The sequence below is a fragment of the Hevea brasiliensis genome, chromosome 15 (genome assembly GCF_030052815.1).
Source record: "Hevea brasiliensis isolate MT/VB/25A 57/8 chromosome 15, ASM3005281v1, whole genome shotgun sequence".
In the NCBI taxonomy this organism is placed as follows: Eukaryota; Viridiplantae; Streptophyta; class Magnoliopsida; order Malpighiales; family Euphorbiaceae; genus Hevea; species Hevea brasiliensis.
The window spans coordinates 66,552,030-66,568,336 of NC_079507.1; the positions used below are offsets into that span (position 1 = coordinate 66,552,030).

At 34.2% G+C, this 16,307-nt stretch overlaps 1 protein-coding gene across 2 annotated transcripts; it reads right to left on the reverse strand.

The window, feature by feature from the left end:
- Window positions 1-7,753: 7,753 nt before the first annotated feature.
- On the reverse strand, window positions 7,754-11,493 carry LOC110643137 (chitin-inducible gibberellin-responsive protein 1). 2 transcript variants are annotated; one of them, XM_058137306.1, is made up of 3 exons: window positions 11,313-11,493; window positions 9,810-9,986; window positions 7,754-9,725 (listed from the first exon to the last, which is right to left on the reverse strand). In XM_058137306.1, exons 2-3 carry the CDS (start codon window positions 9,844-9,846, stop codon window positions 8,137-8,139), a joined length of 1,626 nt encoding a protein of 541 aa, XP_057993289.1. In that variant the 5' UTR covers window positions 9,847-9,986; window positions 11,313-11,493; the 3' UTR covers window positions 7,754-8,136. The 2 variants fall into 2 exon arrangements, with proteins under 2 accessions (XP_057993289.1, XP_057993288.1); XM_058137305.1 differs by having other exon boundaries at window positions 7,754-9,986.
- Window positions 11,494-16,307: the final 4,814 nt, after the last annotated feature.

Below are 16,307 nucleotides of genomic sequence, written 5' to 3' on the forward strand. Positions count from 1 at the left end.
GAGTAAGAATTGATAAAGTCACATTGGATTGAGTTGTCAGGGAATATAAACACTTTTGTTACCTAGAAGGAGAGACCCAGTTTACTTTCCAATGTTGATAAATGATACACTTGGCCCTTGGAGGAGACTCTACCTGACTAGTTACATAAGATGGATAGAGGATTGGTCTAAGTACCTTAGTAATGACTCAAAAGAGATTAAGAATTTGAAGTAGCATGGGAGTAAGAAGATTTATAGGTGTTGACCACTGAGGTCATAGGAAGAGTGAAGATCTCGAACAAGATGCCTAGATTAGGTGCTACAGGAAAGCTACTCATAGGATACCATGGAATAAGGAACATAAGTTATGTCATTGGGAAAACAGAAATTATTAAAAAAAAGGAATGATGACTGAAGTCACCAAGAGACATGTTGGGGCGTAATAAAAGTGAGGTAAGCACCAAAGTTGATTGAAGTTATGAGACATCAAGTCAAGAACAGTGAGGTATTGCGAATACTTGAAATGTCAGAAAAATGGTCAATGAATAGTAACAAGATAAAAGCCCTCTAGAAAAAGATGATGACAAATAGGACACTATAGTAGAATCAGAGAGCGATAGAATGTCATATATAATATACAAAGAGTTTGGAGAATAAATGTTTTACCAATCTCTGCATAGCTGGAGGAGTAATGATTGCACTTGTTTCGATAATCTTCTTTTCCATATCTCTTGTTTCTTCGAAAATTCGAGGGCGAATTTTTCTAAAGGGGGGAAGAATGTAACAACCCAGAAAAAAAAAAAAAAAAAAAAAAAAGGTTCAAAAAAAAAACGAGAGGAGGACACCCCCCCCCCCTCCCCCATTTTTTCTCTTCTCTCCTCTCTTCCCCTCTCTTCTTCTTCTTTCTTTCTCCGGTGACCGGCCGCCGACTTCCCAACAGGCTCCCCACCCGACCGGCGAGCCTCTGGCCACGGCAAGAGCCACCAAAAACGGCGGCAAGAGAGGGAGGAGAGAGAGAAAACGCGCGCACAGTGGGCAGCGGTTTTCCGGCGCGATTCCGGCTTAGTCCGACGTCCGATCGAGGCGATTCAGGTGGCGTTGGAAAGCTTGTTCCGAGAGCTTTCTTTTGATACCAATTTTGCAGCAAATGGAGGTCGGATGAGTGAGATATGGAGGAGAGAAGTTTCGGGTTTTTCAAGCTTTTTCGTCAGATCTAGGACGATCCGACCGTTGGATCGACGATCCGAGACCACCTATGGATTGAGGAAGTGTCACACCTTACCTCTCTGTAAGGCATAACATGATCCCGTAGAATACCTAATGAACTACCGAACTTCACCTACCGATAACTCATTAGGTACCCTACAAGGGATTTTAAAACAATTTTCTTATTGTTGACAAGTAGTGAGCATTTTCTAGTAAGTACTTAAAATATTTAGTTAAAATTAAAACTAGTTAATATGTTGGTCCATTTTAGTTTTTCATAAATTCTATAAAAATTTTGACAGAGTTTCCTCTGTATTTTGAGAAAACCGTTCTTCAAATACCTGTAAAAAGCACTTCTAAAAATTTTTCTCAACCACTACTTCAATTTCATACTCAATCCCAATCAATTTCTCAACACATTTATCAACTTTCAAATTTCAAATCCACTATCCAATGATCATCAAAATATTAGCTATCAATTTCATTCAAATTAAATAAAATAGTTGTACTCATATTTCATTAGAGACAAAATAATTTATATGCATTCTTACAAAATTTATATCAAAAGAAATACAACTAAACTTTATTACTTCGTACAAAATTTTTGTACAGCTGCTCAAGACCCATTTACATGTCCATACATTTATGTGCAATATATACATCAAAAGAAATATTTACAGTTAGGGTATAAATTATACCCGGAGACTTCAAGCTGATGACTCCTCACACCTCAGCAGCTCAGTCTGCTGCTTCTCTAGTCTCTGTATCTGCGATAGCAATAGAAGCTATCGCTGAGTACTAGGACTCAGTGGTGCACAACATACTAAAATAACCTTTATGCAAAACTAAAATCACATTTATTCAAAATTTTGGTTAAACATGTGCATTAAACACAAAACATAAATCATGAGATTTTAATACGAACCAAGTTCATTTCAAAGTATCAAAACACATTTCATAAATCCCACAGTTAGATCATGCCATTCGAAACAAATAGAATCTCAATAGCCAGAGGCTAAAGAGAAATCACATCACAAGGCTAGCTAGCTCAAATATATGGATATCCATTCACATCCTCTTCTACTGGCACACCTCAACACTTCTCCAGAGAAGGAATCAAAATTCGAAACTAATTACCCCCACTAGTCGTGCTAGTGAGGTGTTCAAATATATGGTCATGACACTGTGGTTTCAAAACTTATCTTAACGATTTGTTAAACATTGCTATTTCAAATATACATAATAACTTTCACAGTTTAAATCAAAACATCATAAATAATGTCACAAATAAACTTTGAACAATTCCAAATCACAAGTAAAATACATATTTCGTTCACTTTATCAATGAATTTTAAAGCATGGAGATGTTGTGCACAAACGTCAAGCGAGTCGTCCCTTAGCCTCGACTCGGTTCCTCGGGTTCCTTCCCGATATTCTTTTCAACTGAAACACACAATTTTATAATGTTTCAGTACTAGAACTTAACACAAATCCAAAATAAATTTAGCTTCACATTTACCTAGTTCTAACGTGTTAAATTCAACGTTCTCGAAATTTTTGTGTTTCGGGTTACTATTCACTATACTATTCAAGTCAAATAGTTGACTTTCTAAGGCTTAATAAGTATGGGAACTCCAACTTCACCCACATACCACATTTTGGTCATTAAATTTGTTGGTTTTTGGTCATTTTCTCAAAGTTTAGGTCTTTTAGGCAAAATTGTCAATTTTTGGTTTTGGAGTCCTAAGTTGCACTGTTTCATTGGTCCTTTTACTGTTGGAATTTGGCAAACCTTCCTTCATAGAAAATGTTCCTTATTGTCTTAAGTGTATTCTCATTTTTGAATCACCCCAATTGGAGTTTTGTAGCTCATGTTATAGCCAAAATACAATTACTGTTCATGTGCACTGTTCATGCTGCAATTTTGGTTCTGGCAGATTTTTGATCCAAATTCATTCAGTAATTTGATCAAGTTAAGTCCATAATTTGGTCTAATTTCCTTCATACGAAATGTTCTACTATATCTTAGGTTTCCATCGGTTCAAGAATCGCCTAAATCGGAGTTTTCTAGAGAGAGTTATAGCCATTGGAACTTTACTGTTCAAATGGAAATTTGCAGTTTTGCAGGTTCAGTAACTCAACTTTGCTCAATCATTTGATTAGGTTAATGGCATAATTTGGGGTGGTGTTCTTCATGAAAGTTTTAGATCTATATCTTATCTAATTACTGGTAAAATTTCAGGTCATTTTGACCTTTCTAGCTTGAGTTATGACTAAATGAATAATTACTGTTCATTTGGTCAATTTGTGCAGTGGCAGCCTGCTCTCATTTCACTTTGGTCAATTGGTTCACTAAGTTTTGGTCAGTTTTTGGCCATGGTTCCTTAATGAAAATTGTGCTATTTTATGTCTATTTTCATCCCCAATTGGTGTCATATCAATTGAACTTGTAAAATTTCCGTTTTGGTCCTTCAAAGTTGACTTGGTCATGCTGCCAGCAGCATGACCATTCAACCTACGAATTTGACTTCCATTCTAACAATTCCCACACATCTCCTTTGGTCATTATTGACCATTTTTCACTTCACAATAGGTCAAAGTCATCATTTATGCATTTCTCCAAAATTTGCCTCAAAACCCTAGGCCTCCAAACCCTAATCACACTAAAATGTTGCATTTATTCACATTTATGCATTTCCAACTTACTACCATTCTCATGCAAGTTTACTAACACATTTAAATCCATCAAACCATACAAAATCATACTCTCCTTCAACAGGCCAAAATTTCAGTTTGGTCTATCCACATATTTTCATTTCATTTTACTAGTTTCTAAGCTCATTTCAACAACTAATTATGCACTTAATCAACTAATTGGTAGTTAAGAGACTAACCTTTGCTTAGATCCTCAAATCTCAATCTTTTGTGCTCCTTTCTTCTTTCAATCTTCTTCTTAAGTTGCAATAGTAAGCTCTAGTAAGGTTTTTAGGGGAGTTGTTAAGGTTGAGTGGAGGAATTAAAGCTTAAGTGTAAGCTTAAATGGAGGAATTCTCATGGAGGGTTTTGGGAGAAAATGGGGCGGCAACAAAGGGAGAAGAAGGGTTTTTATTTATTTTTTTTCTATTTATTTTTTTCTATTAGTTCTTTAATTTAATTCTTGATTCCGAAATTTTCTTTTCTCCGTTTTTATTTGACAGTTAGGTCAGGAGTCAGCTTTCGGGGTCAATTGACCAAATTGCCCCTCGCCGGTTCATCCCAGTTTGCAAGTAATTCCATATTTCTTCCGGCTCCCTGACCTAATTATTTGACTGGCTTAACAGTTCTTTTTCGTGATTTTCTCTTTTCCACTGTGTTCATAAGGGTCTTAAAGACCGCAGCGTCACTTTTGACGGTTCGAAATTTGAGTTTAAAACGACTTCGCAGTCATTCCCGAGAAGGTCACCCATCGCTGTGACTCTCGGCTCGTTTAACTTCTTATGTTCTATTTTTCTTGTTTATACTTAACTAATTGGACATTACTAATTATTTGTGTTTATAGCTTCTCTAGTTGTCTTAAGTGTGGTTCTAATCCCCTAATTGTCCGGACCGACACCGGTCACCGGAACAGTGAAATCTACCAGGCTATGCAAACGGGGGTGTTACAGGAAGAGGAGAGGAACATGGTGGTATGATCAGATCCAGCAAATGTCGCCGACGACTGGCGGCCAGCGACCGTGCGCAGTGGTTCCGGCGGTGGCTCCGGTGGGCTATGGAGATGATTCAACTTCCAGAGGCTTCCTCATAAATTTTTGGAATTTTTGAGACACAGATAAACTTCGGGTAAGACAATTTTTATTATTTCTCTGTCTGTGGAGCATAAATACAGTGTTTCTTAAACAGGAAAAATTGGAGAAAAATTCTAAGAAAAATATATGATGAAAGTAAAATTATTTGGAGATATTCTATGGTGTTTGTTGAATTTTTGAGTGATTGTAGAATATTTTTGAAAAATATAGATGGATTTTAGTTAGATTTTTAGCATATGGGCATATAAGATTATTTGAAATTAAGATAATTAAATTTTATATAATTGGTTGAAGCTTGAGGATGGAGGTTTAAATATGTAAATATTGAATTGGGTTGAATTAAGAATATGTTAGATGTTGGAAACTTATGGAATCGAGTAAAATTCTTGAATAAAATATTCATGGGATATTAGAAAATTACAATTCATTTTGCAATAGCCTTATAATATTATTAAGGACTGCGGGACAAAATTTTAGAATTTTTAGAGCATGTTTGAGTGGATTTTTACAAAATGTCAATTATAGAGACTAAAACGTAATTTTTAAGGTTTTGAGTATTGCTTGGTTTGGAGGGCCCAGGAGGGGCCATATAATGATGATGAGATATGAGTTGAATTTAGAAGTGTTATTTGAGCCTTTTTGCAGGTTTGGTAGGTCCCAGGTATAGGGGAAACTCTACTGGATTTTCGACATAAATTAGACTGTCTATTGCCTCTTTAGAGCTTTATTCTAACTTAGTAATAATAGATTTATAATTTAATTATTAGGTGATCGAGATCAGCTATTTTTCTGCATCCAAAGACCACAATAGTCATCGATTGTCTTGTGAGTAAAATATTAATTTTAATTGTAATTTCGATATTATTATATGTTCAAGCATGCCCATGCATCACTTATATGTAAATATCTATGTAGTTAAACTATAGGTACGTTTTATGTTGCATTCATAACTGTTAAGTGCCATGGATGTTGTTGTGGTAATTTAGAGCAGTGTGCGTGCATTGGCGTGCGTGTAATATGGTGTGGACTATGGATAGGACGGGTAGACACGGCTTGAGATCTTCGCTAGGACCTGGTCCTTCGGGGTAGACACGGCTTGAGTTCTTCGCTGGCACCAGGTTGGATTTAAGAGAGCTGTATAGGGGATCAGCTCCCATATATTATATTGATATTACTGGGTGTGTAAGTGCTCCAAATTACATTTTTGCTGCTATGATGTGAAATTATTGCTGTTGTTACATTTCACTCTACAGGGTGCATTAGTTTTAGATAGTTATAGAGATTATAGTTAAAATTGATATTTTACTCTCTGAGTCGAACGCTCACTCCTGTTCAATATTTTTCCAGGCCACAGGAGGAGTTATTTTACAGAGCAACCTGTTTTCTTCCTCGTAGGTTTAACGTCGATTATTTAATTGTTTTACTATCTTTTCTAAATTTAAAATCTAGAACTCCGCATGTGTTAGTAATAGTGTGGACCTTGTTAGAAATTGTGTTAATTTAAATTTTTAAGATTAATAAATGAAGATTTATATGGTATTTAAACAGTTTGATTTAAATTATTTTATATGCATATTGGGCCTAAATTGTGGGCCTAGTTATGGATTTGAGAACAGTAAGGCTTACTACGGGTCTCGAGGGCTTTATACCGACCCAGGTCCTAGTGCCGGTCCGACCCATAGGTTGGGTCGTGACAATTTAAGAGTTGAGTGTAATATTTAAAATTTATTTATAGATTTGGACTGGTTTTAACCAGATTTTAATACATATAAGTTTTGATATTTATCTTGTGTGTTTATTTATATATCCATTGTTGGTTCCCTTTGAGTTTTATTCTTAATCTTAGATTGAATGACCAAGAGGTGAAAACTATGATAGATAATCAAGATAATGAACTTAATCACCAGGTGTTAGAAATAAACTAGTGGGTTAAGAGGAATTTTAAATTAATTAAAGTGTTTAAAGGGTTTTGGATAATTAAACATCGCCTAAGAATGAGGTTTAATTTCTTTTAAAATATTCTTTAGTTTGCTTGAAAGAGAAATTAAAGTAAATCGAAATCAATTTCCTTTAAACTTGTATTTCACTTAAAATTGGTTTTGCCTATTCAAATCCCAACGAAATTTACTTTATGAACCTCAACTCTGGAATCAACTTAGCCATTAATTAATTTAGTCTTTATTTACTTTCTGCTAATTTAGTGAATTAGCATTTTATTTAGGAATTAAATTGCTTGCTTTATTATTATTTTCTCATATTTCAATTTAAATTATTACATCTTATCTTTTAATTTTTTGATACACTTTTATAGTTTGATATTCAAACATCAAATCTTTATAGGAGAATATATTTTCTTTACGACTTGAATAATCCGTATACATATGAGTACAAACCACATAACAATTAATTGATATTAGATATACATATGAGTACAAATCACATAACCATTAATTGATATTATATTTATGACCTAAAATCTTAGTTGATTCAGGAGATTCTCTCTCATGTAAATGAAATTCCTAAGCTCATGATTAAGGAAATTATGTTTATTTTTTTTTAATTTACATGCTTCTGTAATATATAATAAAAAAATTAATATAAATAAATTTTATTTTTTATTTTTTTGAAATCATGTTTTGAATCAGTTGAAAGAGAGTAATGCTAAGACGGATGGAACAAGCACGGGAAAAGTGGATATGAACGCAACAAATATTTCTTCCGTGACACCACTCACTCAAAAGAAAACGAACGCAGAAATTTCTTTCAAATGAATACAAAACTAGTAAACTACAGAAATGATGAATTTATTCCGCATCACAGTTGAAAGCAGAGTGCATCGCCTGCTCGGTAAACAATTAGAAAGAATATACTTCTGAATCTGATGGATTAACAAGTCAACAGCAATTAAAGAACCGAATGCAATCCCCTAGAAAACAACAGTAGTAATTACCCCATACAGGAAGAAGATATTCAAATTTTAGACTGTATTACATGAAATGAATTGTGACTTGCAAAATCATTTAACCCTCTTAAATCTGCTATCACCGTGTTTCATTATCCTATAGGACTGCACTATACCCAACTATGAAAGGTACCACGATACCCAACTATGAAAGGTACGTGTAGTTATTGTTGTATCATCTATCTATGTCCATCTCCTCTGACATCAATTCCATGCAGAAGCAGATACCAAATTCCTGTTCTTCCAGCCCAACAACATAGCTCCATCTTTCTCCACCAGTGTGTAATGTTCTGAATAACACCTCAGCAAGCTCCTTATCACAGAGTTGACGTAGGAGCTCAAAGGGTATTGCCGGAAACCAGCCATTGTGAGCCTACACTTCCACTTGCCAAAGAGCTCATGACGCTCCACCCTCTCCTTCCCCTCACAAGCAATGACATTCACAATATCCTTGGCTAAACAGTGCTGCTCCACACCAATACGCTCCTTTTGGTCCCTTGGCAGTGTCACATCTATGGACTCAAACATTGCCAAGTAGTAGTCAAGAGTTTCTATGAACCTTGTGAGGAAAGGAGTTGTGTTTGTGTTTGATTCTTGCTCCACCAAAGTCACCACCTTGGGATTAAGTGATTTGACCATTTGAAGTAGCCCATCCCTTGGATTACTCACATCGACGCCCTCATCAGGAGTGTGATGGAGCTGCAAGGGAAAGTTTACAGCCAGAGCCTCCCCAGGCCTGACATCAAGCATGTCCAGTGTGACTTCTGGAGCAAAAACTGGCACACCATGAAACTCTATAGGGATATTAAATTTCTCAGAGATTGCCGCTAATCTTCTGTGAACTGCCTCTAAGCCATCACCACGGGCCTGTTTATTAACAGGATCATCAATACCTGTAATACGCACGTGTGGAGCTCCATCTGGCTTTGCTGCAAGAGCTTGAAGGAGAGTTATCCACTGGGTACCCTGAGCAATTTGGAAGTCAATGATATGGATGCGATCCTCATTTTTGCAAGCTTCAGCAATGGCTCCATTGGCTGCCATGTAACCAAACTTCAGGTAAGGACAAATTTCATACAGGATCTGCATATACGAAAGCAAGTCCTTGCTTTCAGGCTCTCTACACCTAAGGGCACGGTAAATGTTATTGCCTGATGACTCCTTCCTTGCTACCAAGCCTTCAACCAAGTATGCACCAAGGCGCTGGATTGGCTCTCCACTGATAGACACTGCACCTCTAGCCTTTTCAATCAACTTACCAAAATCATTTACGTTGTTTTCTGCCAGAGCTTTAGCACATGTGATGAGCAATTGCTTCAGACTGCCTGGTGGAATACTTTGAAATTTTGCTTCCTCCAATGGTTTTTGATGTTTCTCAACAGCAGCACCTTCACCTGATTGCCTATGCCTAGAATCAATAGATGGATGAGCCGGAATCACACAAGAAACATGGTGCTCCTGGCTCCAGGCCCCAGTCCTTTGACCTGATGTCTGTGGTCTACTACTTTCCCCCAAAGAAGTATCAGCTATTGACATGTCTTCATCATCATCAGGTGCCATAAGAGCAGTCTCCAATTGCAGCAATCTGTATTTTATGTTCTGGCTAGAGTTTGCATCTCGCGACAATGGGGGACTCTGCCGATGAAAATAACTACCAGGTTCACGTGAAGAGTTACAAGAAGGGCTGGCTTCTGAAAGATTATCTGTAGAACTATACTGCTCCTGGCTGTCACTCAATGTGGTAATAGTATCACAATCAAATTGATTTGAGAAGGGTGAGCTAGGTGAGTTTCCTATATCAAATTTGAAGGACCCAAAGAGTCTATTAGGTATTGAAGAAGCAATTGGATAAGAAGATGAATAGGATAAGCCCGCACCAGTGACACCGTATCTGAAAAACTGGTGTGATTCCATGCTACGAGTGTAGCATCTGTTGTTCCACTACTGATTCAGAAAGAGATTGGCTGCTTGTTCTGCCCAATCTTCCGAACAGCTACCAGTAGATTTAGAATCTTTATGCAGACCTCAAACTTCTGTTTGAAAGCAATAGCAGCCTGTAATGAAAAAAAACAAGACAAAAAAGTAGGAAACAGCTAAATCACAGTTTCAATTAACTTAACAAGCGACTCCATGCTTAAGGAGTACTGATTATTACATCAACACTTTAGGAAGACAGCACACAAGAGTGACACAAATGGTAACAGACATTCTGAACAAGATATCACAAATTGAATTGATATTAAAGCATGTTTTTACGCCCAGCAGAAGGTTGCAAAGTAAAGTGATGGCATCATGAACTGCTTCAATAACCTCATCAGTTCCCACTTCCCACTATAGTAGTTTGTTGATAGATGGTCAACAGTGGCTTGTAAAAACATAATTAGTACTTTATACAACAGAAATTACAATTTACAAAGTGTATTCAATCTTGTAACATAACTAGTTATTTCTAGATTCCCCTTTATTTCCCAGTGCAAAATTAATCCATTATTGTGATGTCTATAGTTTGAAAACTAAGAACAGCAAGCGCACACGCAGGGAAGACATCTAAGTAGAATATCAAACTTTGAGCATATCAAATACCTATATGCTTTTTATTTATCCAACTCCTTGCTATTGAATTTTTATGACTACGTGCATAGAATGATTATTAATATCCAACAAAGCATAAATTATTAGGATAGGAAAAAAAAGAAAGAATAATTTATCATTGTATAGATTTACAAACACTGATTTTCCTTGTTATTACACATCTGGAACTATATGAATTTTTTTTTTTTTTATCAGAGAAACTATATGAATTTGCTTCTTAATAATTGACATGTATTAAGCAAGAGAAACGACAATTTGCTACAAGGACATAGAAATGAACGAAGGAAGAACTTCGAAAGCTCCCTTTGTTTTCAAGAAAGTAAAAGAATTTCCAGCATGCTTATAGCAGAAATACAAATATCCATCATTAATAAATGGAATGAAGCATTCGGGAAACCTCTTATTTATCAATGTTTCAAGGAATCACTTTTCATTCAAACAAACAGAGCCTAAGCTCAAAACAAGCATAATTATTCAATAATATTAAGTACCCAGAAGAACCAAGCATTTAAAACAGCATATGTCTCTAAAATGGAGCCTAATACCAACAATAAACATCATAAAGCTCCGCTTCTTCTATATTTTCCAGTTGAATTTTTCACGAGCCTATGACGAAGATATAATACAAATAGAATCATACGCAACACTGAAACCAAAACTTGAGATGAAATACAGAGAAAACAAATACCAATAAACAAAACGCAATCAACTTCCAATCCAATTAAGCTTATTAACTTGATTAAGAAATGAAACATACAAGAAAGAAGAGCAGCAAATTTTGTAATTACCTGAAACTTTCTGCGAAAGAGAAGAAGAAACAAAATTTTCTAGTCTTTGATTGAAGACTGCGACCTATTCGGCCTTTAAATTTTCTTTAAAAAAAAAAAATTCTAGCGATGGGATTTTTTAAGTTGGATGCAGAGTTTCTAAAAAGCAATAAACCAAGTTTCAAGTTTATATATAGAGTAGAACTGAACTGTGAAAGCGGAGAGAGTCGACGGAGATTTTATACGGCATTCAACGGAAACGAGTAAGGACAAGGTTCAAAGACAAAAGAGGGGTCACTATTGTACTGCGTCATTAACGACGTAACGGCGAACCTCGCCGACCATTTGTAAGAACTACGTTGAACATTCGCGCCTGTTTCCATGTTTTGGTTTCTTTAGATTCGCGTCTCCCAACCCACGCGCTATTATTAGCTCCGTCAGCGCTACGTGTCATCTCATGAATTTTTCTTCAAGCACATATTATTTTAATATTTTAAATTAAATTAAATAAATATCAATCAAAATATTTAATTTAGGTAAACGTATATTTTAGTTCTGAACTTTTAATCTTTTTATTTGAGTCCCTATAAATTTATTATTATAGATTTTTTTCATCAAATTTTTTAAGTTTTAGTTCAATTTATTAGATATATTCAATTTAATTTATTTTTATATAATTAAATAAATTAAAATAAATAATTAAATTAATTATAATTAGAAAAACAAAAAATATATATATAATTTGCATTTTCATGTAATTAACTAATAATAAACTACACTAAAAAAATAACTTAACTCATTACAAGTATTATAATTAAATTAAAATTGTAATTATAGGTTTTAAATAATAAGGGATGCACCTGAAATTTACTTTTAAAATCTATTGGATTTAGGTATTCTATTAAACATGAGTTTATAAAAATATATATATATATATATATATATATAAATTTATACTTTTTGCACAAAATATTTTTCTTTTGTTTTGAAGTTAATATTTTTTTTAAAATAATAATATAATGAATGAATATGACAGCACGCGACGATGGAGAGAGAGTGGGAGTTGCACATTCACAGTTGCTCCTCCTCACGTACACGAGACGAGTAGATGGAATCTAAGCCAAACGGGACGGTAAAGTGAGACCTGGGATGAGCGTCACAAACTTCCTTTATAGGCCGTGTAAATGAGACCGTAGAGAGGCCACCTCGTCAGGGACACTAATAGACAACTTAGGATGACACGTGGAAGTTTACTTTCGTTCTGTTTGACTGCTTTGACCTGATGTTACTGCCCCTACCTCAACGCGTTCTAAGCACCAACTACAAGAATAATTCAAAAAAAATTTACAATTGAGCTTTTAAATTTTATCTTATATTATATTTTAATATTTAAATTTTAAAATTTTAATTTTTTATTTTTAAATTTTATATTATATTATATTTTAATCTTTATAATTTTAATATATTAATTAATAATTTATAATTAAATTTATTTTATATTTTTAATTAATAAAATATATTTTTATAAAATAAAAAAAAAAGTGTTGAGAATTTTTTTATCACCTTCCAATCAAACAACTCATGGTATTGATTTTTTATGATCCATGGGACCAATTTAGATGTGACGAGTTGGAAGCGTAGATGGGTGAAATTCATCTTAGAAATGATGTGAAAGCGAGTAAATTTCACAATAATCATTTTACTACCTAATTAAATTGATGGCAAAGACGAATATATCTTAGTTTTTTGGAAGTTAAGGACCTAACCTGCTTGACCTGGGCTGGACTGTGGTCATCATATGTGGCCTTTTACAATTTCTTCTATTCCATGATACTTGTATGGAGATGCTGAAGAAGAATCATGATGCATGCATATTGATTCACAAAAATTCAAGGGAATTTTGAATACAATCTTCAATTAATTACCATTGGATATGAAGTCTAATTGATTATTTAAATTTTAAGAATGTAAATTTTCTTTAATCTAATCATTAATATATATATATTAGAAGAGACGAAGCATAAGGATTCTGCATTGGGCATTCATTAATCATTATCACAAACAGGATAAGATTAAGCAAAGAAAAGCAAAGATATTGGGATTATTTTTCTATAAAGGATAGGGACATCATGCATCTAGGAGAAGAGGAATTGAATTTGAATACATGGAATGGAATTGGTTTCTCTTTTGGGAATGCTAGGAATTAAGTTTCACATCTAAATTAAAAAATAAATAAATAAATAAATAAAATCTTAATTTAAATTAAAAGAAAAAAGGGTAAAGTTCTCCCCTCCAGCTAACAAAGCACTCATTAATAAGGTAGTGATTGGCTGTAACCATCAATATGTGATGGATATCATTTCCTTATTCCTATCAGCCTTTACCATTGCCATCTTTAATGTAAAAGCGAATGATTATGATTTACGACAGCAAACTGGTGATAGGACAATTGAGTTTGAGTAATTATTCTATGGACCTGCACGCCCACTGACATTACTTTAATACACTCTTTCCAAACGAGGAATTGATTTGAAATTCTATTGAAAGTGAGAAAATTAGAAAATCAACCAAAATTTTGAAATAAACACAATGAATAAAGAAGTGCTTGCGGAACCATTCAGTCGACGCTCATCTCATTGTGTCAAACCTCAACGTTGCGAGGAATTGCACACACAATTCACATGCGGAGACGCCAACGCCGGAAAGAAAGAGTGTGTTCCCATTTCTCACTTTGTCTACAGAAGCCATACAATCCACACGTCCCCACCTGATCCGCTGAGTGATCTAGATTGGTAGATATAGTGGGTCCCTTTGACTTTTGATTGAGTCAAAACATATGAATTCCTTTGACTAAGCATTGTCTTGGACTTATTTTCCATATTATAAGATGAGCCCAACCCAAAACCCGCCAACTTTTTTTCAAAGCATTGTTAATGTTTTCAGCCCAAACCCACTTCGATAAGATAATTTCCAGGCCTCTCGCTTGCATATGTGGAACTAGAAGGCCTAATTGAACCTTAAAACTTCTAAATGGGTTTAGGTTTTTAGATTTGGGTTCAGAAAAGAAAAAGCAAAACACTTCCCAGAATGGAGCGAAAATGTGGAGAGAACAAATGCACATGCTCACATGCCTCGTGACCCAAGTGGGCAGACTTGCTTGCTTCTAATTTATGCCACCATAATCTTTGGCTCCAAGCTAACATTACTACTGTGTACAAATCAATTGTCAAACCATCTTCAGATTTCTAAATTTTATGTACTTTGTAGGTCCTTTTTTTTATTATTTCATATTAAATTTTCAATTTTTCATTTTTTTTTTTTAAAAAAAACTTCACATTAAAATGTATTCTGTTTTGTCTGTTTATACTTCTTTTGGCATCTTAAATTATATTCATATATAAAGAAAGAATCTAAAATCAGTTAATAGAAATCTTCACACACATATATTAAAAAGTAATTAAAATTGAAATTTAATTACAAAAAGGTTTTTCTTAAAAAAATGAAAAATAATATTTTTTGCTTTCGAAACTCGCCAGTTGTTGGCTGGGGACAAACATTAACGTTTCCTTCACCAACTAAAGTTCCTTTTTGTGATTTGTGTTGCCTCATTTGACCGTTTTCCAAATAATTAATCAGATCTGATATTGCTTTTCTTCCCATAATCTAATGATTCTTATAATCTAATTTTAAAATTTAAATTCAATAAAATAAAGTATAATATAAATTTATTCAATCCGTAAATAATCTTTAAAGAAGTAGTACAGTGAAAATCGAATTCAAAATCTCCTCACTCTTTATATTTTAAGAACATAACGGCATCAATTAAGCTTTTTCTAAGTGGTATTAATATTATTTTTAATTTTAATAAAATGTAAATATTGGAATTTAAATTTAATTAGTGAAATATATACCCAATTGAAATCCTTAATCATTTTTATGCAATGGTTTCTTAATTGATTGAAGTCTTTAGATTCTTGTGAGTATTTTATTAATGAAAGTACATCGAGATAAAGCAAGAAAACAACATCAGCAGAAGTTTCCTCTACCCAGATAAATTCAGAAACACGCACAGAGAGAGCAAGAAAACTTAACTAAAGCACGTGCAAGGGACCATGTGCAGAGAATTGGGATCTACCTTGCTCTTTTCTTCAGAAATGTACACTTTTGCTAATTTTCATAATCCCACATGCTCCTTGCTCAGAATCAGTTGTTCTTCCAAATGACTAATTTACCCTCGCCATTGACTTGTTTCTGCTGCTATTTTTATCAAACCCATCGTGACACCCACCAACACTATACTCATCACAGCATGCAGCTTCTATGCATATCCATCTGGATATGGGACTTTCTCTTTTTTAAATCTCAATAATAAAACCAATTTGACTTAGCCAGGGCTACATAAATGAGGGGTTGAAAATAATCCATATCTAACACTCAACAATGATATTATCATTAATTATTATCTAAAATTAGGAAAAAAAAAAAAAGGAGAGTTGTCTTAATCTTGATTGCAAATTAAATACTAGGATTAATAGTAGTCACTTTCAGCTAATTGAGGTGAGTGTGGGGTTTATCAGTTTCATCACCTGAAATTAGCTTGTTGGACTATGTTTTCAATCTTTCCCTTTATATTAGGTTTGAGTGGTTTAGATTGACAGTTGCTCCTTACCAAATACCAAAAATTTTCTCACCTATTAACTCCCAAGCTACACACACTACACCAACTGCCACTGCACTTCCTACTTATCCTTTCCTCTTCTATTACTCTACTCTATTGCAAACCCATACCCAAGCAAACAGTCTCACCAACTCTTTTTTTTTTCATATTTACACAAATTTTTTAAAAAATAAATTATTATAATTAAAGGCCACCTAATTCACCCTTCTAATTGCTATTAGAGAATCTGTAATCCTCGTTATGCTGAAGAGTCATATTAACTGAGTAAGATCCTAACATGCTAATATGAAGTATCATTACTTGTATTGGATTTGACTGGTGTAGCATTTAACTTTCTT

Excerpts from the sequence above, each read along its gene's own strand:
- LOC110643137 (XM_058137305.1), bottom strand. The coding sequence starts at position 9,846 with ATGGAATCACACCAGTTTTTCAGATACGGTGTCACTGGTGCGGGCTTA.